General features: G+C 46.1%; 1 protein-coding gene across 1 annotated transcript; it reads right to left on the bottom strand.

Moving 5' to 3' along the window:
- Positions 1-1072: 1072 nt before the first annotated feature.
- MALSU1 (mitochondrial assembly of ribosomal large subunit 1) lies at positions 1073-24621 on the bottom strand. The gene is made up of 4 exons (XM_082257985.1): positions 24317-24621; positions 8507-8685; positions 1695-1776; positions 1073-1356 (listed from the first exon to the last, which is right to left on the bottom strand). The coding sequence occupies exons 1-4, from the start codon at positions 24531-24533 to the stop codon at positions 1202-1204; spliced, it is 633 nt and encodes a 210-aa protein (XP_082114111.1). The 5' UTR covers positions 24534-24621; the 3' UTR covers positions 1073-1201.
- Positions 24622-24646: the final 25 nt, after the last annotated feature.

Here is a 24646-nt window from a genome sequence, read left to right as displayed (position 1 = left end):
GGGGAAAAGTGGAGGGGTAGGCCTAATATCCCAGAGGCCAGGGGAACAGAGGGAGCCCTGAAGGTCCAACTATTCCAGGGAGGGGGCCCACGTCTGCCCCAAGACCACCAGAGGATTGGGGGGGACAGTATTACTCACCATACCACAGTACCAGGTGGGCGCCACTACGCACGGGGTGGGGGGTGCTGCCAACCAGGGAGTACGCTGCGACTCAGGGTATTCCAGGTTGATCGCGTCCCAGCGAGACTTGTCCACTCGCAGGCTTGTCCCCATCCATCGGGGCTCTGTCGTGGCGAAGCCTAGTTCTGGACAATATCCTGCTCACGCTCCTTGGTCAGGCTGGGAGACCATAAGGATCTAGATTATCCAGTCCGAAACCACAGCCGCCTGTTGCTTGTAGTTCTCCAGGAACTCTAACTAGTGAAAAAAAAAAATCACAAAATAGCTATTATTAGGAAAAATTGTTAAGACCGAAGTCCCAGCAGGGAACTAGGTCCTTTTCCTAAACTAGGCAGAAACAAGCTGGCTGCTGGAGTAGAGTGTGTGGGGTTATGCCTGCAGGGACAGCCCCATAGACATGGTAAAGCTTTTTCCTGCCTAGTGCCTATCCCTGGTTGGAGGAGCATAACCCAATGGTCTAAGAAGATATGGAGCTTCGCCTGTCGATGAACAATAGAGAAAGTACATGAGCTTCTTTTTTGGCAGATTACAAGCGTTTTTGTTAGATGTCAATGCCTACCTCCAAACACCTGAAAAAAGGCCTGAAAATGATACGCTCAGGTGTGAATGGAGCCTTAGGGTGCTGGCAGCTGTTTATTGAATCAAAAACTAAAAAATGTAATATTGCTCTGTAAATGGCAGAATAGCTGCACACATTGAGTTGACCCTGAACAAGTATGTAAAGGACATGAGAACCTTTCCAGCTGCCCTATTCTGCATATTCCTCCTCTAAAAGTAATAAAGCCAGATGTTCCACATGACAGTCAGACTTTCAGGAAGAGGTCAGAATTACCTGACCTCAAATTTCTCTCAGTAAAGGTTTCTGCTCATGTTTGATGACCACCGTTCATGGTGGCTTTGCCATGACAATAAGCTGGTTCCCACAAGCCATCTGCACCTGAGTTTTAAAGGAACAGTACAAGCACATTATGATAAACTGAATTCATTCGGATATTTCCAGGAAATGATTGCACTGAACACCTCAGTCTTTTTTCTGAAGTCCAAATGTGAAATCTGAAGGTAAAGTCTCTGGTGTTATCTGCGATAACTGATCATCATGTGATCGCAAAGTCCACAATTTCTCCAATTCGTAGGTCGCTCTAGTTTCCGGCAGCATAAAGTGAACCACAATTTCACCTGAGAAAGAAAAAAAGTACAGAGTCACATGACTTGGGACAAAGATTTGGGCACAGAGGCTTACTGACTATGAGTAAACCGCCATAACCTCCCAGCAATCATTTCATTGTTCTGAATGACGTACACAAACAAAGCGTAAATCGAATTAGTCGGTAAGGGTTACAATGCTTGTTGTACTGCTCTTATTTGTGTGAGTATAAAAAAGATCTTAACACTCACTTTACTTCTAATCATGATTACATTCTGCAGTAATGTATTTACAATGTTCATACTTGCTTAGCTGTGGGAAACTGAACAATCCAGGAGATATTTACACAATGAAATTAAAGAACACTTACCAAAGTCTATACACATCCAGTCATCTGTGTCCTTTCCCTCTAGACAAACATGTGACTCAACATCTCTCTTCAAATACTTGTACTGAAAAAAAAAAAAAAACACATAGAATTGTTTCTGACAAAACTCTTCCATACAGTTCTCCCTTTGTTACTTGTATACAAATCAGTGGTAAATCCTGTCCCTTCTACTTCCCAAGATCCAGACCTCTGCTAGACCTCCGTCTAACCAAATGAATGAAAATGGAAGAACTGTCCTTGTAACCCATAGCAACAAAATCATTTAAAGAGGAGGTTTACTTTAAAAAAAAAAAAAATTAAAAGTTGGCACCAAAAAAATTCTGTAGCTGCTGTTTTTTAAAAGTGTTTGTTACCCCAACATTTCATATTCCTGATATGTGCCTTCTGTACCATGTACTTGTATGGAAAAGTATCCTGTGCTCTTTGTATGGCTTCCTTTGTGTGAAATCCCTGGTGTTCCCACCAGTGCCTCTGCTTTCCTATTAAAAGATGACCACGCTAAGCAGGAGAACACACCGTGGTCAGTTCTCTAGCTATGCCGGGAACTCAGCCCACTCTCCTCCAATGATCAGACTTGTCTTGACCCGCCCTCCCCTGCACAGCCATTTACTGGGAAGATCAGTGTGCTGCATCTTCTCGTCCGCAGCTCTTATGCAGCTGAGAACAGAGGGATTGTTATCGCTTATAAAAAAAGGGGGGGGGGGGAAGTATTTAAAATGCTTTTTTATATCTATACACAAGTGTTTTGCCTTTCATTTAAATTTTAAACTCAATGGGTTGCTTTACAAGGTGATCGATTACAATCACTTTAAATGACTTTTACCTATCCAGCGCTATCTTCACTAGCCTTCAGGTTCCCTGGACAAGAACCGTATCAGTGGTCAGCTAGCTGCCCACTGTGCATGCGCGAGCGGCACTTTGTGAATGGTTCAGCAGTCCTCTGGAACCTGTAGCGTGTCCAAGGTGACTGCGGGGAGGGGGGGAGAGGAGAACTGCTGCTCAGATAACTTAGGCATCCTGCTTGAAGTTGAAGTGGGTACCTGTCAAAACCCCCCCACCCCCAAAAAATAAAATAAATACATTATATATATATATATATATATATATATATATATATATATATATATATATATATATATATATATATATATATATATATAAATAAATAAATAAATAAATAAAAACATGCCAAATGTGGCAGGGGAGGGGGACTTAAAGCAGAACTTTCCCTTTTGGATGGGGTTCTGCTTTAAGGAAAGAGAACATCAGGCTGGTTGTTATGGGAAAATAGTCTTCCCTAGATATAAATGATGGATTGCACTTTATTTTATACTTTGTAACTTACATGTGTGGGTGATACCAAGTTTTCACATTTTAGGATGTTTTTTTAGCGCTGCACTTTTATAATTTATTTTCTTACAATGTTCTGTCAATTGTAGTGTGAGCAGCTTTACTCTTTACACCAATTTAGCGTGGTAGTTTTCACTATATAAATGAATACAAGGTGTTTTCTGATTGGACAGGGTGGAGATTATGATGTTGCAGAGACTGTTTGAAAATGAGCACAAGTGACAATTATGAGTGATAATTGCATGCATCTGCTACCGTGTAATAGGTCTGAAAGATGCACACTGCCACACAGGTAGCAATTGTCCGTAGGACATTTTAAGAAGAGTGCAATGTTGGCCCTGTTCATCTAAAATGGTAGATTCCTGACCATCATACTGACCTACTGGCTTTACCACGTGAGGCACTGACCAGGAACAAGCATGCAGATGAGAACAGCCCACATATTCATCTGCTGTAAGTTTTACTTTAAACACTCGCACTTGGTGAATCATATGTAATGGATCTTGAGCTTTAAAGCTAATTATTCAAGTTCCTGGTAGCACTATGTGTACACAACTATGACTTGTGAGTGGCTACCCAGGGCATTATACAGATTTTAAGGGTCCATTCACAACATTATGCTGCTGTAATGCACATATTATCTGGTGTCATCCCAATGCATAGTAGCGCACCTTCCCAGTGCATTTGCATTGCATTGCAGTGGTGCTTTGCTGAAAATGCTGCATGCACGACTTTCTGTCCACTGTGGTATCGTGGACATCACAGCAGACTGGCCCCTCATATGCACATAGCATGAAAAGGTATTAAAGCTACTGTCCATTTCATGGGCATAATGCTGTAGTGATTTACAGAAAAGTGACTAGTTCTCTAGTGGCATCTCAGAGATACGACATAGCTTATCTCTTAGGCTAGGTTCACACCTATGCGGTTGCGGTTTGTGGGGTTTTGCTGGCGTGTTTTGTGGTGCGTTTTGCCTTTTAGAATGTGGGATTTTGATGCATTTTTGCATGCAGTTTTAATGCGTTTTGCAAGTTTTTCTTTTTCTCTTTAACAAACTGTGAATAGCCAGTTGTTCAGGAGCGGGTGGCCACCACATCCTTAACAACTGATGAGTCATCAACTGTCAGCGGGGTTCTCGGCTGACAGCTGAATAGAAAATGGAAAATTATGAAATAAAACAAAAAGGCGTGGGTTTCCCCCACCCAATGCATACCAGGCCCTTATTCGAGCATGCAGCCCTGCATGTCAGGAAAGAAAGGGATGGAGCTAGAGAGGGGGGTGCTTTGTGGCAGGGGGACTCTGCCCGCCCCCCCCCGCAAAGCACCTTGTCTTCATGTTGATGGGGACAAGGGCCTCTTCCCCACAACCCTGGCTGGCAATTGTGGGGGTCTGTGGGCAGTGGAGCATATCAGAATCTGGAAGCTCACTTTAACAAGGGGGCACCCATGTGAATCTAATGGGAAACTTCCGGGGTGCATTTTCCGTTGCGCCCACGGGGTTTTCACCGCTCGCCCGATTTGCATTGACCTAACTAGTGATTGGATACGTCACCATGAACACGCATGTAGTTCCCAAACTTTAGATGTTATTTATATGACACAATTTTGGAAATAATTTGCATTATCAGTAATCATATAGATTTTTATTTCATACAGAATTATCCATTCTAATTACAAGCAGGCTCCAGACGAAGCCTCTATATGAGGCGAAACATGTTGAGCAATTTGAGCAATCGAACTACTACTCTTTGTCACCATTACCTAAGTATATAAACATGTATATATAGTCGCATTTTGTGACTAATAGCATTCAACTATGCATGACTATATCGAGTAGAACTGCTGTATGTTACTTACTTGACTGTTTAGCCAATTTTGGTTTCAGTCAATTTTATTAGATTTTCACTTTTTGTTTTGTGATCATTTGTTTTCCCTCTCCAGTATTATGTGTGTGTTATGGAATTTGAATAAAATTGTTTTTTAAGTAATCTATGTGCCTGGAAAATCCTTCCTTCCCAATCTTCCAAAAAATTTTCCACCCATGTGAATGAGTATGGGGTACATAGTACCCCTATTCATTCACAAAAAAAAGTGTAGTGTAAAAAAAATACTGTAGGCAGTTTTTGACAAGTCTTTTATTTAAAAAACAGTGTCCCCCCGGGCATGCTGGGCCAACAACGACACAAGGGGGGCGGGGTCACCCGCTGACATCAGCAGGCGACCTTGCCCCTTAGTTATTTAAGAACTGTGAGGCGGCCGAGCTGGCAGATGGCGGGAGCGGGCGGTTTTCTTTTTTGGGTCAGCGGTGGTGGCAGGTATTGTGATTGATGATGGATTTACTTTGGGGGGACATTTTGTTTTTTTTTATAAAGGAATTGTAAAAAACTGCCTGTCATTTTTTTACCCTACACCTTTTCTTTTTTTGAGTAAGTGGGGGTAGTAGGCACCCCAATACTCATTCACATAGGGGGCCGGTATCAGGACCAGATTTCGATAAGCCCTCCACCTACAGACCCCTACAGCCCCTGGTCAGTTTTTGGGTATGATTCGCCATTTTTTACATTTTAGTGTTCTTTCTTTGCCAGCAATCCTTTTTTTATATTTTTTTTACATTCAGCTGAGGACTCATTGGTTGTTTTGGAAGAAGCAGCTTCCTTAACAACCAAACCAAAAAAAAAAAACGCGAAACGTATATAAAAACGCATCAAGAATGCAACACTTGCATTTTTGGTGAAGGTCCATTGAAGTCTATTACACGCAAAATGCAGTCTGCTGCAGAAAAAAAGTCTGTAACCCTTTCCAAAAATGCAGCGGCTGAAAAATGCATAGATGTGAACATGCACCATGTGAAACCATGTTAAATGGACTGTAGTGCGTTTCTGCAAAACACACTAAAAAACGCATAGGTGTGAACCTAGCCTAAGGCCTCAAGCCCCTTAGAATGTATTCATCTTAGGTGGTAAAGGTTAGTATAAAATGGAACAAATTCTAAAGGATATTAAAAAGCTTTGGGCAACTTTTTAGATACCCTTAAGGCTTCTCTAATCTCGTGGGTTATAGACTCAATGCTCACTTGCAATTTTTTAAGCATTTGTGTGTGGTTTTCAACATAACTACCCTTTGGTTGGGACGTTAAAAGATTGCCCTGCATTGCCGCTCCTAAATGCCGCACTGTGCCCACCAATTGCATTGTTGTGGTTGTACAATGCAGTTTCAGGTGTGGAAAAAACACCCTGTTTGCCACCAGTGGAAATAAACCCTAAAGTGTTACTAAAGCCATAACAGTAAAATAAGTCTGTATATGCATAATAGCATGCTTGTTATATTCACTATGGAAACTAAGGGGCATTGTGCATGCACAGATCCTCCCCATCCTGCACTGTCCCCCTGGAGAAGTCCAGATAAGACACAGCGAGTGGAATCAGGCTGCACCAGTGTTGCCAACTGCCCGTATTTTTACAGGCAGTCCGTAAAAACAGGGAACTTTTCTCCTGCACGTAAATGCCCGAAGCAGAAAAGTGCCCGTAAAAATGGCTGTGACCGGCTCAGCTCGGAACTGCGCATGAGAGAACATTTCCTGTTTGATCTAAGCTAGTCAGGTCACATGGTGCTGACATCATACATTTGGGCGTTTATACAGATCCTAAATGACAGCCCAGTCCCTCCTCCTCCATGCCCAGTAACTAAAAAATAACTCAGTGGGTGGGATGTCACTTGTTGATCGATGAATGCTCCACTTCCCATAAAAGCATGTTGACACAGGCTATAATGGGTTTCAAGAGGCAGCGATTCCCATAAATGAGATAACACTCCTGTACATGCTACTGCAGTGTTCTATATTACACATGCAGTAATCAGCTATGATTTTCATCCTACCTGGCACCCCACTGCCACCTTGCTAACACCCTACCTCCTGTCATCCTCATCACACCTGGCATCCCATTGCCAACTTGCTAACACCCTACCTCCTGTCATCCTCATCACACCTGGCACCCCTCTGCCGCCTTGTTAAACACCCTACCTCCTGTCATCCTCAACCTCATCACACCTGGCACCCCACTGCCGCCTTGCTAACATCCTACCCCCTGTCATCCTCATCACACCTGGCATCCCACTGCCACCTTGCTAACACCCTACCTCCTCCTCATCACACCTGGCACCCCACTGCCGCATTGTTAAACACCCTACCTCCTGTCATCCTCATCACACCTGGCACCCCACTGCCGCCTTGTTAACATCCTACCCCCTGTCATCCTCATCCCCACCTAGAACCCACTGCCAGCTTCCAAACATCTGCAATGACAAAGCATCTTATGTCAAGGTTGAGAGGACAAGAGGGTCTCTTCCCTACAAATGTGTAGTGACAGGTAAAGTGGTCTGTGGACGGGGGCATTTTGAAATGTGGAACACTAGGTTAACAATAAAGATGCCACCCCAGGTAAATAATTAAAGTGTGACTAAACCCACAACAGTAAAATCAGTCTGTATATGCAGTAAAGCATGCTTGTTATATCCCTTAGTGTGGAACCTAAGGGGTTAATCCTCGGCATTGTGTAAAAAGACTGTTTGATCCTGTCTTCTCTGATCATCTCCTTCAACAGTTTCTAAAAACTAACCTGATATTTACAGAGACTATGAAGTCAGGCTGCACATGCTCAGTTTGGTGTGTATTGCTAGAGAGTTTTTTTTTTTTTATCTTGGGAAAGTGCATGTGATCAGCACAGGGCCAATCAGCACTGCTTAGACAGAGAGTCAGGGGTCTTGAAGCCTGATAGGACAATCATGAGAGAAATGAAAACTCCTCCTACAAGCTTTACTAGGAACTGATAGAAGTCACATGACTATATAGTATACTGCTGATGAAAAAGGAATTTATCAGTTTATATTTACTAAAACAATTGCATTCCACGTTCTGTGTGCTGTGGGAGACCAAATATAGTGAATGCAGGTTCTGGGTTTAGTAACACTTTAACATACTCTTCAGCCTGCTAGTGCCGGCTGCTAGTGCAGCTTTAAGCAAGCTTTTATCAAACCTCAGCACTGTCTGAAACTTGCTTAAAGCCAGCTGAAAACTAAGGCTCAATTTAACAATAACATTTTTCAGCAGCGAGAACTGGATAGAAAAATAATATTGTTTTGGCAAGTAATACATGTGTTTTTGTTTGTGAACTAAACTTCTTGATTAAATTGTCAACTCTTCCATTAATATCTGTATTCAAAGTTCCCAAACAGGAGCTGAAGGTATGTTGGGATGTTTTTATGGCTTTGAGAAAATGAACTTGTTTTCAGGAATCACCCCCATTACAAAAGTGGAGAATTGGTGTACAATGAGAAGCATTTTCAAAACATGCAAGCATTGATCGCCCCCTAGAGGAACCCAGGAAACATTACAGCAACACACTCTGTGTTAGATGTTAGGCAGACGAGTGGCTATGTACAGCTTACCACTTTCAGAGTATACTCTGCCAAGGCTTGGAGATGTCTTGTTGAGGTTCCTCCAACAATAACAAAATATTCAACATATTTCATCTCTGGAGGAAGTTTGATGACACACAGGTCTTTGCCATTTTCCTGCCGCAGTATATTCACCAGTACTTTGATGTTAAACTCTGGCAGATCCTCAGCTGAAATGACAAATATCAAAATTCAGACATGTATATGAATTACTGTATATTCAACCTGCAATGGATATGGATTTTGACAAAAGCGACTACTACTATATGTATTTAGTAAAATACGGTAAAGGAGGAGAGCATATTTAAAAGAAGAAACACTACCACAAGAGGACACAGTTTTAAATTAGAGGGGCAAAGGTTTAAAAGTAATATGAGGAAGTATTACTTTACTGAGAGAGTAGTGGATGCATGGAATAACCTTCCTGCAGAAGTGGTAGCTGCAAATACAGTGAAAGAGTTTAAGCATGCATGGGATAGGCATAAGGCTATCCTTCATATAAGATAGGGCCAGGGACTATTCATAGGATTCAGATATATTGGGCAGACTAGATGGGCCAAATGGTTCTTATCTGCGGACACATTCTATGTTTCTATATTAGAAGATTCAAATGCACTAACAAATAAAAGCTAAATTCCAGCTTCCAGCTCACACTTTATAACTTTATAATCAGTTACAGCAAACATTTTTTCCCCTTTTGGGATAAAGGTTTTACAATAAATAAAAGCTGATTGTTGTATGCACCCCTGTCAGTGGTAAATGGTTTGTCTCATCCATGTAATCAGATACATTCTGCTGGAGAGCTTGTGTTTTTGAAAACAACAGAGATCACCAGATGAAAATAGAAGAAAGCCTAAAAAATAAAACTAATGCAGCCATCACATCCAAGAGTTGGTAAACTGCAACATAATAAATATTTGCTTTTGGGTTTAATACCGCTGTCAGCTTGTATAAGGAGCAATGTGAACAACAAGCTTTTATGAAGCTTTCAGCAGGCTTTGGCAAAGCTTTTAGCAAGCTTGGAGCAGCTTTCTGAAAGCCTTTTAAAGCGGTAGTAAGGTCCGCTTTGTGAGTTTTTCCTACAGGTAAGCCTATAATAACGCTTACCTGCAGGTGAAAAAACGGAATTTTTGTAAAATCTTACCGTAAAATTCCTTTCTCTGAGTCCTCCGACAGTCGCCGCCACTTCATAATCTTCACTAATGGGGTAATTGACCTTTGCTCCGCAGGAGTAGCTAGGCAACAAGATTTGTTAATATCAAAGCTTTTAGCATATCACACCCCTAGGGGGTGGTCCCCTCAGTCAATACCTCCCTGCTTCCAGCACTCTCAACTCAGTTTGGTAGCATAGCAGTAGAGTACATAAACAAACCCCAAAAGAGGGGCGGGGGCGGCGACTGTCGGAGGACTCAGAGAAAGGAATTTTACGGTAAGATTTTACAAAAATTCCGTTTTCTCTTACGTCCTCCGACAGTCGCCGCCACTTCATAATCTTCACTAATGGGGACGTCCCAAAGCAGTGTAGACATGAGGGGTGGGAAAAAACGCAGCCGCGCATAAAGCAACGCAGTACCCACATCAGAGAAAGGAACCTTACCAAAGTAAGAGAACCAACCTGGCAACAGGAAAACGTGCTCAACAGGAGCAACAACCCAGGAAGAACAAGTAACCCAGGGGTAAAAACACCACAACAGCCAAGGGCCCAAACAAGGGACCCTAAGGCACTGCCGCACTAAGAACTTTACGGCCAAAGGAAGCATCTGCCGATGCCTGAACATCAACTTTGTAAAATTTTGAGAAGGTGTGAACGGACGACCAAGTCGCCGCCTTACACACCTGGGCCACAGAAGCCTGATGACGATAAGCCCAAGACGTACTCAGAGATCTGGTAGAGTGCGCCTTCACAGGGAAAGGAGGAACCTTCCCCCTCAAAGCATAGGCTTGCACAATCGTCTGTCTGATCCATTTGGCGATGGTAGCAGCCGACGCCGCCATGCCCTTCCGAGGTCCCTCTGGAAGGACGAATAGGGAATCCGACTTGCGAAAGGACTTAAGTCGATGACAGGTAAACCCTGATCGCCCGAACAACATCCAAGGCATGCAAAGCCACCTCCTTCGGATGCTTAGGCTTCGCGCAAAGCGAAGGCAAGACAATGTCCTCATTCAGGTGAAACTCCGAGATCCTTTTCGGAAGAAAAGATGGGTTAGGTCGCAAGACCACCTTATCCAAGTGAATCATCAAGTAGGGAGAGCTGCAGGACAAAGCCGCCAGCTCCGACACCCTGCGAGCCGAAAGCAACCTTTTTGAACAACAGAGACAACGAGATCTCCCTGACCTTTTCAAAGGGAGCCTGTTGTAACACGGACAGAACCAAGTTCAAGTCCCATGGAGGCAAAGATTCCCTCCTAGGAGGGGCCAAATGTCGCACCCCCTGAACAAAGATGCTAACCAATGAATTAGACGCCACGGGCAGTTGAAAAAGAAGGGCCAGCGCAGAAATCTGACCCTTAATTGTGGCCAGCGCCAAACGCTGGTCCACTCCAGTTTGGAGGAAAGCCAACACTCTCGACACCGAGTATGAGCGAGGGGAATACCCCCTGGACTCACACCAGGCAAAGTACGCTTTCCAAGTACGGTAGTAAATTTTTCCCGAAGAGGCTTTTCTAGCCTTGATCAAAGTGGGAATGACCTCAGGGGAGAGACCCCTATCCTTCAGGACCTGGCTTTCAACAGCCAGGCCGTTAAAGCCAGCGACTGTAAAGCAGGATGGAATATCGGCCCTTGAGACAGAAGGTCTTCCCGAAGCGGCAGGCGCCACGGAGCGTCGACTGCCAGATTTGCGAGGTCTGCGTACCAAGTCCGGCGAGGCCAGTCCGGTGCCACCAGAATCACCGCGTGCGATTCCGAGGCCAATCTGCGAAGCAGCCTGGACAGCAGCTGAATTGGGGGAAAGGCATACATCAGACGATACGGATGCCAGGGCGCCACTAACGCGTCTGAGGCGTCTGCCTGAGGATCGCGCGTCCTTGCCACGAACCTTTCCACCTTGTTGTTCAGACGAGACGCGAACAGGTCCACATCCGGAAGACCCCCACTTCGCGCACAACATCTGGAAGACATCCGGGTGAAGGGACCATTCTCTCTGGTCCAGGGTCTGGCGACTCAGATAGTCCGCCTGCCAGTTCTCCACCCCCGGAATGTGCACAGCCGTTATCGCCGGGACGTGTGTCTCGGCCCACGACAGAATGCGTTTACTTCCCGAGCAGCACGGGCACTCCTGGTGCCCCCTTGATGGTTGATGTAGGCCACCGCTGTGGCATTGTTCGTCTGAACCCGAACCGGACGGCCCTGAAGCCGTTCCGACCAATGCAGAAGGCAAAGTTTTATCGCTCGCAATTCCAGAATGTTGATCAGAAGGGAGGATTCCTCCTCCGACCAAGTTCCCTGGGCGGACAGAACGCCCAGAACACCACCCCAGCGCGACAGGCTGGCATCTGTGGTGATCACCGTCCACGACAAAGGACGAAAGGACTTGCCCCCGACACCGCCGGGGACTGGAGCCACCACAAAAGACCCCTTTGGGTGTGGCGGCTCAACGAAAGCTGCCGATCCAGAGATTGCGGACGCCCGTCCCACCTGGCCAGGATCTCCGCCTGAAGACCCCGCGTATGAAACTGGGCGAAGGGAATCGCCTCGAAAGCCGAGACCAGTAGCGGCCGCCGCACAGCATGTTTAAGCCCAGTCTGCCCCATACTCTCACATAGCAGAGCGGGAGAGCCCCCCCCCCCCCCTCCCGCAGCCCACAGAAAGGCAGCTATTCCACACAGGAATCTGACAGGGAGCTCAGCACATACACAGACATGCAGGGTCACACAGTCACAGACTGACACCCAAAACAGACAGGTCCCCACATAGAATTGCACTTACCAGTCCGGATGGCGTGGGGAGCCTTCTCCAGCGACCAAACCGCTGCACTGAGGACAGGGAGTGTCGCAGCCAGTACGCAGTGGAACTGCGGTGCGAAACCGCAAATGGCGTCCGGTGAGGTAGCCGCCTCACAGGCAGCATCCCTGCAGCGAACAGGGATGGGTCGTTCAATATGCCAGGGAAACCTGTGCTGAACGCTCGATGGCAGGCTGGGAAGCCCCTGGCCCTGAACCCTGGGATCCAGGGTGGCCAGTCCGAAACCCAGCTCCGCATGATCATCTTCATCCGAAGAAACTAAACTAATGCTGAGAAAAAGAACAGCTAAGTAAAAGAAAAAGAAAAATACTCAAAATAAAATCAAAAAGGATAGAAGGCTGAGACTGAAAGCCCCAGCACAGGATCAGCCAGCTACTCCTAAGCTAGGCATTAGAAACTGAGTTGAGAATGCTGGAAGCAGGGAGGTATTGACTGAGGGGACCACCCCCTAGGTGTGTGATATGCTAAAAGCTTTGATATTAAAAAATCTTGTTGCCTAGCTACTCCTGCGGAGCAAAGGTCAATTACCCCATTAGTGAAGATTATGAAGTGGCGGCGACTGTCGGAGGACGTAAGAGAAATAAAGATTTCCTAGCCGGGCACCATTTAGGAGATATTCACATTGGATGCACCGGCGCATGCACTCTGAAGGTCTGGTATACCAATGCTGGACCTTCAGAGCATCATGCCAAGACTCCTGCGTGGTACTGAGGTCATTGCGGCTCCGGACACTCACACAGCCAGAGTCCACGAACCTGGCAGGAAGACGGGAGGAAAATGGAAGCCCTGTCCGCAGTGACAGCACTCCACTGGAGGGCTTCCTTCTAAGGTAAGTATTTTATAATGTGCTGGTATGCAATATTTTTTACTGCAGTGGTTTACAACCGCTTTAGGTCGCCCTTCAGATCCTTCTTGGAAATATTATACATGGTTTTTAATGGGAGTGTTTATCATCACTTTAAACACGCTGCTAGCAAGATTCAGCAGGCTTTCAACAAGCTTCAAGTAGTGAACCTGCTAGCAGCTTGTTTAACCACTTAAGCCCCGGAAGATTTTACCCCCTTCCTGACCAGGGCCTATTTTGCGATTCGGCACTGCGTGATTTAACGGACAATTGCGCGGTCGTGCGACACTGTACCCAAACAAATTTGACGTCCTTTTTTTCCCACAAACAGAGCTTTCTTTTGGTGGTATTTGATCACCTGTGCGATTTTTGATCATGCGCTATAAACAAAAAAAGAGCGTCAATTTTGCAAAAAGAACAATATTTTTCAAATTTTTTTATATGAAATTCCAAAAAAAAAAAAAAAATGTAAAAATCTAAATCTTTTAACATTTTAGGCCAATTTGTTTTATGCTACCTATGTTTGGTAAAAAAAAAAAAAAAAAAGCGTATTTTGATTGGTTTGCGCAAAAGTTATTGCGTTTACTAACTAAGGGAAAGATTTTTGTCATTTTTGTTGTTTTTTTTTTTTTAACGAGTAATGGCGGCGATCTGCGATTTTTTTGCGGGACTGCGACATTGCGGCGGACAGATAGGACCCTTGACTGACATTTTTGACACTTTTGGGGGTACCAGTGACATTACTGCAGTAATCAGTGCTATATATATGCACTGTTACTGCAAAAATGACACTGGCAGTGAAGGAGTTAACTCTATTGGAGAGGGAGGGGTTAAGTGTGTCCCTAGGGGCGTGTTTCTTACTGTGATTGGCTGTGGCTACTAGTGTAAGAACAGAGATCAACGGTCCTACATAGAGAACCGTGTGATCTTCATTCTTACACAGGGAAGAATGACAAGCGACTTTGTTTACATTAGCCGCCTGCCTTTCTCCTGATGTAACGGACAATCGCGAGTGCCCGGCGGACATCGGGTCCGCCAGGCACACGCGCGGGGGGGTCCATGACCGCGCGGGAGTGTGCCTCCGGCGGCGCGCGCTCGCTCCCTAGAGCCTCACAGGCTAGCGACATAGTACTACGTCGCTTTGCCTGTGAGGGGCTGACCGCCGCAGTAAATAGTCGTGCGGTGGTTGGCAAGCGGTTTAAGAGGCAATCAGCACTCCTATTAGGATTTGTGGTAAATATTTACAAACTGGAGCAGAATAGTAATTTAAAAGCTTCAACAAAGCTTGCTGTTCACACTGCTGTTAAACAAGTTGAAGTCCAGGTGAAACAGGTTTTAGGCCTCACTGTGAACCTAAACCGACTTAAGGGTCTCCACTCCAGCATCTATGTCCCCCATTCAGTGAATTCCACTGAGGGTGGAGGTCAGGCATGGAGTCACGTCTTAGGCCTCATTTACACTTGTGATTGAGGGTGGTAAAACCTTGCAGCTGAGCCATGTTTTTACCACCCCTTGACCGCTCCCCCTATTGCTGCTGAGGCAACAGCCAGGGATGTACACATGCCACAGCTGTGGCAGGAATTAAAGCCCCTGTTGCACTCAGCAGGCGGTACTGCCTGCTGACCATGACCTATTCAAATAGATAGGGGCGTGTTGCAATGCACATGGTTGTGGAACAATTGTCCAATAATTAGGGGGTTGAACCAGGCAGTACAACACCTCCTCACCGCCTGTCTATTGCTGTCTGAAGAGCGATACGAACGCAGATTGCACTTCAGACAGCAAAGTAAGTCTAAAGAAGCCCTTACTGAAAAATAAGCTTTTTCATAAAAACGAAATGGGCAAACAGATCTCTCTGCAGAGGAAATATTTACCTTTCTATTCACAAAAAAACCCTCTGCTGAAGATCCACACTTCTAGCACTGTCAATCTCTTAAGTCCCTTATGGAGCTCTCTGGGTTCTCCGGTTGACTTCAACATGACAAAGTGGTGACATGGAGGTCAGCTGGTGGAACTAGAAAGTGTTACGGGGATCAACTCTCCAGAAATTTTCAGTTTCCTAGAGGACTTCAATAGAGGACTTCTTGTAAACAAAGAAGCATTCTTTGGTGTGGGCAATGGTAAGGGTAAGTATTATCGGTCTTCTATCACAGGTATACATGTTTGCCATTTTTATTTTTAAAGAAAATGTCATTTTGATAGGCGGGCCAAAAAAGTAAGGTGTTAGATGTGCTCCAGCATCCAAGTCAATGAGCAAGGACTAAGTGTGGTCATGCAAAGCCCAATGCAATGCACCCAATCTGAGAGCAATCTATGATTACTGCAATCCCCCAACCAAGCAGCTGGTGGTGTCCTATAGGATGAAAATGGCTGAGTCAGGAAATGGTCCTCCAATGTCTATACTAAATCTAGAGCTTCCCTTTACTGTCATATCTGTCAAAAAGGATGACAGGCACTGACAAATTCTTACAATGACTATCACTGAATGACTCCCCTCATGTTAAAGTGTATGTCTAATAAAGCAGCCACCCCCCCCCCCCCCCATATGAAAATGAGACCATTAATGTAGCTATCAAAACCGCAGAAGACCCAGGAGTACTGGTACATGTCCATATGTTTGTTGGTGGTGCAGGTGATCACTGGCTATGTGAACAGCGCCGAGTAGCTGTGACTGCCGACAGCCTGTCATTGTAGTGTTCCCCAGCAGCCGCTGCTATCTGCACAAAGCTGTCAATCCCAGCAGCAGTATCAGTAGATTCCGGTCACTGAGACTCCCAGTGTGGCACAACACCGGTGTGAGTGGTGCCTAACGGAACACGTTAGAAGCGGATTGGTTACCATTCAGAGCTGCTGCATGTTTAGTAAATACAAACAACAAATAATATACACATACACCGATCAGCCATACCATTATGGTCACTGACAGGTAAAGTGAACAACATTAATTATCTCCTAATATCTGAAAGTGGGTGGGATATATTAGGCAGTAAGGGAACATGTTGTCCCTGAAGTTGATCTGTTAATAGCATAAACAAATGGGCATGAGTATGGATATGAGCGACTTTGACAAGGGCCAAATTGTAATGGCCAGATGACTGGATCAGAGCAACTCCAGCTCTTGTGGGATATTCCCAGTCTACAGTAATTAGGATCTACAAAAAGAGATCCAAGGAAGGGAAAAGGGGTGAACAAGCAAAGGGTCATAGGCAGCCAAGGCTGACTTATGCACATGGGGAGCGAAGACTGGCCCCTGAAGTGCCATCCTATAGAAGAGCTACTGTAACTCAAATTGCTGAAAAAGTGAATGCTGGTTCTGAGAACACACAGAGCATGGCAGTGTGTTGTGTGTAAAGCCCCGTACACACGTACCGATTGTCGGCCGTAAATATTCGGCCGCCGACCGATCGGCCGATTGTAGGCTTGTTAGTATGATGCTTCCGACAGCGCATTTTCGGCCGAACAGAATCTGTCGTGCAGACTTAAAAATATTTGTTGGCCGTCACCAGAACGGCCAATTGTTCGCCAGTCAGTACAGATTTCGGCCGACAGACAGCAGATTAGCAAGACTGGGCATGCTCAGAAAAGAAAAGAGACAAGGAAAGTTAACCATCACATGACATCACTTCTGCAGTTGGCTGTTGTTGGCCGACAAAATTCGTGTGCAGTCTTCAACAGACACGACAGCCCTGGACAAAAGACGGCCGATCGTTCGGCCGACGATCAGTACGTGTGTACGGGGCTTTAAGCTGTGTAGCTGCAGATGGATCAGGCTGCCCATGCTGACCCATGCCTACAGCCAAAAACACCTAGTACAATAGGCCCATGAACATCAGAGCTGGGCCATGGAACGATGGAAGAAAGTGGCCTGGTCAGAGGAATAAAAGAATGGTTTGAAGAACACAAGTTCAAAGCGTTGACTTGGGCTCTAAATTCTCCAGATTTCAATCCAATTGAGCATCGTTGGGATGTGCTGGGAAAAATAATTCTGATCCATGGAGGCCCCACCCTGCGACTTAAAGGACTTAAAGGATCTGCTAGTGATGGCTTGGTGCCCGATACCACAGCATACCTTCAGGCCCCATTCACACCTCAGCGTTTTGTAGCTTAAAGCTCCAAAATGCTGGAAGAGAAAAAATCTATTATTCTCTGTGGAATTGGTTCACATCTCCACTCCAAGTCGCCTGTAGATCAAAAAAATTCTGAAGCTTTTTTGTAGCTCAAATTGGGCAGATTGTGCATTTTTATTCACATAGAAATGTGTTTTTGTGCAATTTTCTGCTCATATGAAAAAATGTAAGAAAAAAATAGTAATAATATATAAATAAATAAATGTAAAATAAAGAAAATTGTCATAAATAATAAAATATATTTAGAATATGTAATAAAAACAATTAACCCCTAACCTTAAAAAAATATATTTAATAAAGGATTAATAATAAAACCCAAATATGAACATAAAAAAATAAATAATAGTTTTTTATTACTATTATTAATAATAATTATTTTATGGGAAGGATAGGGTGTTTTTTATTAATTTTTTTTTTTTTTTTTTTTTAGGAGTTAGCAGTTAAGGTTAGGGGTTAATTATTTATTACATAGTATTCAATTATTGCATTTATTATTGATTATTTTTATTTGTGTATTTATTTATTAATTTATTATTAGTAGTAATATTAACACCAGAGCTGCACGATTCTGAAACTGTGCTTGAAAGACTTCTACGGAAATAGTGTAACATAAAAGATTGCAACGATCACCATTTTATTCTCTAGGGTCTCTGCTTAAAAATATATATAATGTTTGGGGGTTCTAAGTAATTTTCTAGCAAAAAGTACGACTTGTAAGCAACAAGTTTCAGAAAAGGGCTAAAGCCCCGTACACACGTACCGATTGTCGGCCGTTACTATGATGCTTCCGACAGCGCATTTTCGGCCGAATAGAATATGTCGAGCAGGCATTAGAATTTTTGTTGGCCAACACCAGAACGGCCGATTGTTCGCCAGTCAATACAGATTTCAGCCGACAGACAGCAGATTTGCAAGACTGGGCATGCTCAGAAAAGAAAAAAGACAAGGAAAGTTAACCATCACATGACATCACTTCTGCAGTCGGCTGTTGTTGGCCGACAAAATTCGTGTGCAGTCTTTTGCAGTTTTCAACAGACACGACAGCCCTGGACAAAAGACGGCCGATCGTTCGGCCGACGATCAGTACGTGTGTACGGGGCTTTAGTCCCGGTTCACATTAGTGACATTGCATGTGATTCGGAGCGCACTGCGCTGAAAATCACATGCGATGTCAGTGCGTTGCCTCGAGGAAGGTCAGTGGTAGTCGTATATTATATATATCGGAGAAGGTCAGTGGTAGTCGTATATTATATACCGGGGAAGGTCAGTGGTAGTCGTATATTATATATCGGGGAAGGTCAGTGGTAGTCGTATATTATATATCGGGAAAGGTCAGTGGTAGTCGTATATTATATATCGGGGAAGGTCAGTGGTAGTCGTATATTATATATCGGGGAAGGTCAGTGGTAGTCGTATATTATATATCGGGGAAGGTCAGTGGTAGTCGTATATTATATATCGGGGAAGGTCAGTGGTAGTCGTATATTATATATCGGGGAAGGTCAGTGGTAGTCGTATATTATATATCGGGGAAGGTCAGTTGTAGTCGTATATTATATATCGGGGAAGGTCAGTGGTAGTCGTATATTATATATCGGGGAAGGTCAGTGGTAGTCTTCTATTATATATCGGAGAAGGTCAGTGGTAGTCGTATATTATATATCGGAGAAGGTCAGTGGTAGTCGTATATTATATATCGGAGAAGGCCAGTGGTAGTCGTATATAATATACCAGGGAAGGTCAGTGGTGGTCGTATATTATATATTGGGAAGGTCAGTTGTAGTCGTATATTATATGCGTTTTACATGTTGATCCTCGGACACGATTTAAAGGGAAATTCTTTATTAGAACACGAGCAGTAATAAGAAGCTGTGAGGCCTGTGAATGTAATGTGTAATTGGGTGTATGGGCCGGACACAGGGGACACGCTGAGGCCTGTGAATGGAATGTGTAATTGGGTGTATGGGCCGGACACAGGGGACATGCGGAGGCCTGTGAATGTAATGTGTAATTGGATGTATGGGCCATACACAGGGGACACGCTGAGGCCTGTGAATGTAATGTGTAATTGGGTGTATAGGCCAGACACAGGGGACATGCTGAGGCCTGTGAATGTAATGTGTAATTGGGTGTATGGGCCGGACACAGGGGACAAGCTGAGGCCTGTGAATGTAATGTGTAATTGGGTGTATGGGCCGGACACAGGGGATACGCTGAGGCCTGTGAATGTAATGTGTAATTGGGTGTATGGGCCGTACACAGGGGACACGCTGAGGCCTGTGAATGTAATGTGTAATTGGGTGTATGGGCCGGACACAGGGGACACGCTGAGACCCTGTGAATGTAATGTGTAAATGGGTGTATGGGCCGGACACAGGGGACACGCTGAGGCCTGTGAATGGAATGTGTAATTGGGTGTATGGGCCGTACACAGGGGACACGCTGAGGCCTGTGAATATAATGTGTAATTGGGTGTATGGGCCGTACACAGGGGACACGCTGAGGCCTGTGAATGGAATGTGTAATTGGGTGTATGGGCCGTACACAGGGGACACGCTGAGGCCTGTGAATATAATGTGTAATTGGGTGTATGGGCCGGACACAGGGGACACGCTGAGGCCTGTGAATATAATGTGTAATTGGGTGTATGTGCCGGACACAGGGGACACGCTGAGGCCTGTGAATGTAATGTGTAATTGGGTGTATGGGCCGGACACAGGGGACACGCTGAGGCCTGTGAATGTAATGTGTAATTGGGTGATTGGGCCGTACACAGGGGACACGCTGAGGCCTGTGAATGGAATATGTAATTGGGTGTATGGGCAGTACACAGGGGACACGCTGAGGCCTGTGAATGTAATGTGTAATTGGGTGTATGGGCCGGACACAGGGGACACGCTGAGACTCTGTGAATGGAATGTGTAATTGGGTGTATGGGCCGGACACAGGAGACACGCTGAGGCCTGTGAATGTAATGTGTAATTGGGTGTATGTGCCGGACACAGGGGACACGCTGAGGCCTGTGAATGTAATGTATAATTGGGTGTATGGGCCGTACACAGGGGACATGCTGAGGCCTGTGAATGTAATGTGTAGTGCAATTGGGTGTATGGGCCGTACACAGGGGACACGCTGAGGCCTGTGAATGTAATTTGTAATTGGGTGTATGGGCCGTACACAGGGGACACGCTGAGGCCTGTGAATGGAATGTGTAATTGGGTGTATGGGCCGGACACAGGGGACAAGCTGAGACCCTGTGAATGTAATGTGTAAATGGGTGTATGGGCCGGACACAGGGGACACGCTGAGGCCTGTGAATGGAATGTGTAATTGGGTGTATGGGCCGTACACAGGGGACACGCTGAGGCCTGTGAATGGAATGTGTAATTGGGTGTGTGGGCCGTACACAGGGGACACGCTGAGGCCTGTGAATGGAATGTGTAATTGGGTGTATGGGCCGGACACAGGGGACACGCTGAGACCCTGTGAATGGAATGTGTAATTGGGTGTATGGGCTGGACACAGGAGACACCCTGAGGCCTGTGAATGTAATGTGTAATTGGGTGTATGTGCCGGACACAGGGGACACGCTGAGGCCTGTGAATGTAATGTGTAATTGGGTGTATGGGCCGTACACAGGGGACACGCTGAGGCCTGTGAATGTAATGTGTAGTGTAATTGGGTGTATGGGCCGGACACAGGGGACACGCTGAGGCCTGTGAATGTAATGTGTAATTGGGTGTATGGGCCGGACACAGGGGACAAGCTGAGGCCTGTGAATGTAATGTGTAATTGGGTGTATGGGCCGGACACAGGGGACACACTGAGGCCTGTGAATTGTGTAATTGGGTGTATGAGCCGTACACAGGGGACACGCTGAGGCCTGTGAATGTAATGTGTAATTGGGGGTATAGGCCGGACACAGGGGACACGCTGAGGCCTGTGAATGTAATGTGTAATTGGGTGTATGGGCCGGACACAGGGGACACGCTGAGGCCTGTGAATGTAATGTGTAATTGGGTGTATGGGCCGGACACAGGGGACACGCTGAGGCCTGTGAATGTAATGTAGGGATGCACCGAATATTCGGCGGCCGAACATTATTCGGCCGAAAATAGAGAAAATGGCACTTTCGGTGTTCGGCCGAATAAATCAAAAGGCCGAATAATTTTGAGCCGAACAATGTCTCACCTTCCTCATTGCGGCTCACGGTCCTCTATTATGATCTGGAATGTGAATGGAATGTGTAATTGGGTGTATGGGCCGTACACAGGGGACACGCTGAGGCCTGTGAATGTAATGTGTAATTGGGTGTATGGGCCGGACACAGGGGACACGCTGAGGCCTGTGAATGGAATGTGTAATTGGGTGTGTGGGCCGTACACAGGGGACACGCTGAGGCCTGTGAATGTAATGTGTAATTGGGTGTATGGGCCGGACACAGGAGACACCCTGAGGCCTGTGAATGTAATGTGTAATTGGGTGTATGTGCCGGACACAGGGGACACGCTGAGGCCTGTGAATGTAATGTGTAATTGGGTGTATGGGCCGTACACAGGGGACACGCTGAGGCCTGTGAATGTAATGTGTAGTGTAATTGGGTGTATGGGCCGTACACAGGGGACACGCTGAGGCCTGTGAATGTAATGTGTAATTGGGTGTATGGGCCGGACACAAGGGACAAGCTGAGGCCTGTGAATGTAATGTGTAATTGGGTGTATGGGCCGGACACAGGGGACACACTGAGGCCTGTGAATTGTGTAATTGGGTGTATGAGCCGTACACAGGGGACACGCTGAGGCCTGTGAATGTAATGTGTAATTGGGGGTATGGGCCGGACACAGGGGACACGCTGAGGCCTGTGAATGTAATGTGTAATTGGGTGTATGGGCCGGACACAGGGGACACGCTGAGGCCTGTGAATGGAATGTGTAATTGGGTGTATGGGCCGGACACAGGGGACACGCTGAGGCCTGTGAATGTAATGTGTAATTGGGTGTATGGGCCAGACACAGGGGACACGCTGAGGCCTGTGAATGTAATGTGTAATTGGGTGTATGGGCCGGACACAGGGGACACGCTGAGGCCTGTGAATGTAATGTGTAATTGGGTGTATGGGCCGGACACAGGGGACACGCTGAGGCCTGTGAATGTAATGTGTAATTGGGTGTATGGGCCGGACACAGGGGACACGCTGAGGCCTGTGAATGTAATGTAGGGATGCACCGAATATTCGGCGGCCGAACATTATTCGGCCGAAAATAGAGAAAATGGCACTTTGGGTGTTCGGCCGAATAAATCAAAAGGCCGAATAATTTTGAGCCGAACAATGTCTCACCTTCCTCATTGCGGCTCACGGTCCTCTATTATGATCTATGTAAAAAATGTCCTCTGCAGTAAGTAACCCTCTGATAATGTATGCAATGATCCTCTGTAGCTTCCGCCCTGACCGCTCACCTTCCTCATTGCGGCTCGCGGCTCCCTTCTCACACGCCGCCGGTGTCCTGTCCGGCCGCGAGTAGGGGGTGTGACGTCACGCGCGCGTCCCGCCCCCTGCTCCTGACTGGCGGCTCCTTCACACTAGGTCCACGCCCCGCCCCCCTGTTCGCAGCTTTTGGCTCTGGCTGCAGTTGAGGTATGTGATGTGAAGCTGAGCACATTTGGGGGAGAAGAATACGGTAGCTGGCAGCTGCACAAGCATTAGTGTGCAGACTGCCATATGTTGTTGCCACTTGCCATGCTAATTATATTAGAGTGCCCTATAAAGTGCCCCTTGACATAAAATGTGGCCATCAGCGTGCCCCTTATTTTATGCTAAGGGACATGCTGATGAGCATATTTTATGTTAAGGGGCACTCTGATGGGCATATTTCATTTTAAGGGGCACGCTAATGGGCATATTTTATGTTAAGAGCAATGCTGATTTAAATGTTTTGTTTTGCCCATCAGAGTGCCCCCTAACATAAAATGTGCCCATCAGCGTGCCCCCTGACATAAAATGTGCCCATCAGCGTGCCCCTTATTTTATGCTAAGGGACATGCTGATGAGCATATTTTATGTTAAGGGGCACTCTGATGAGCATATTTTATGTTAAGGGGCACTCCGATGAGCATATTTTATGTTAAGGGGCACGCTAATGGGCATATTTTATGTTAAAAAATTCGAAACACCGCGTTCGGTATTCGGCCAAGCATTTCATTATTATTCGGCTTCGGCCAAGAATTTCATTTCGGTGCATCCCTAATGTAATGTGTAATTGGGTGTATGTGCCGGACACAGGGGACACGCTGAGGCCTGTGAATATAATGTGTAATTGGGTGTATGGGCCGGACACAGGGGACAAGCTGAGGCCTGTGAATATAATGTGTAATTGGGTGTATGGGCCGGACACAGGGGACACGCTGAGGCCTGTGAATGTAATGTGTAATTGGGTGTATGGGCCGTACACAGGGGACACGCTGAGGCCTGTGAATGTAATGTGTAATTGGGTGTATGGGCCGTACACAGGGGACACGCTGAGGCCTGTGAATGTAATGTGTAATTGGGTGTATGGGCCGGACACAGGGGACACGCTGAGACCCTGTGAATGTAATGTGTAATTGGGTGTATGGGCCGTACACAGGGGACACGCTGAGGCCTGTGAATGTAATGTGTAATTGGGTGTATGGGCCGGACACAGGGGACACGCTGAGGCCTGTGAATGTAATGTGTAATTGGGTGTATGAGCCGGACACAGGGGACACGCTGAGGCCTGTGAATTGTGTAATTGGGTGTATGGGCCGGACACAGGGGACACGCTGAGGCTTGTGAATTGTGCAATTGGGTGTATGGGCCGTACACAGGGGACACGCTGAGGCCGGTATACCTCGGTTCTTCTCCTCCCAGTCACTGGGAGCTCCGGCTGTCTCTGTACTCGGTGTTTGGTGATCCCAGGGAGCCGTGCTGTACGGGCAGATCCTCGGAAAGACACACGCTCTCCTCCGGGAAACAGCTGAGGCCCGGTATCCGGTGTGTAATGGCCCAGCAGCTGATGACAGGCCGGGCACACAGCGCAGCGCCCCCAGAACCCTCCGAGCCCACATGCCGCCTGTCTTCCGGCTTTCGTAACCTTGACGGAAACAAAGGATGTCGCTCGCTGATTGGTTACTAGGACGCCAAAGGGAACGCAGGAATTGGCTGAGCTGTGACTAGGTAT

Source organism: Pelophylax lessonae, assembly GCF_965119305.1.
Source record: "Pelophylax lessonae genome assembly, chromosome: 5".
Lineage (NCBI taxonomy): Eukaryota > Metazoa > Chordata > Amphibia > Anura > Ranidae > Pelophylax > Pelophylax lessonae.
This window is presented reverse-complemented; position numbering and strand designations above follow the sequence as displayed.

What these genes read in the sequence shown, in the direction of transcription:
- MALSU1 (XM_082257985.1), bottom strand. Translation starts at nt 24,533, where the DNA reads ATGTGGGCTCGGAGGGTTCTGGGGGCGCTGCGCTGTGTGCCCGGCCTG. An exon ending in CTGGGAGGAGAAGAACCGAG is followed by an intron (nt 8,686 to 24,316) that starts GTATACCGGCCT and finishes TTGTCATTTCAG; the next exon opens with CTGAGGATCTGCCAGAGTTT. An exon ending in CAGAGTATACTCTGAAAGTG is followed by an intron (nt 1,777 to 8,506) that starts GTAAGCTGTACA and finishes TTTTTTTTTCAG; the next exon opens with TACAAGTATTTGAAGAGAGA.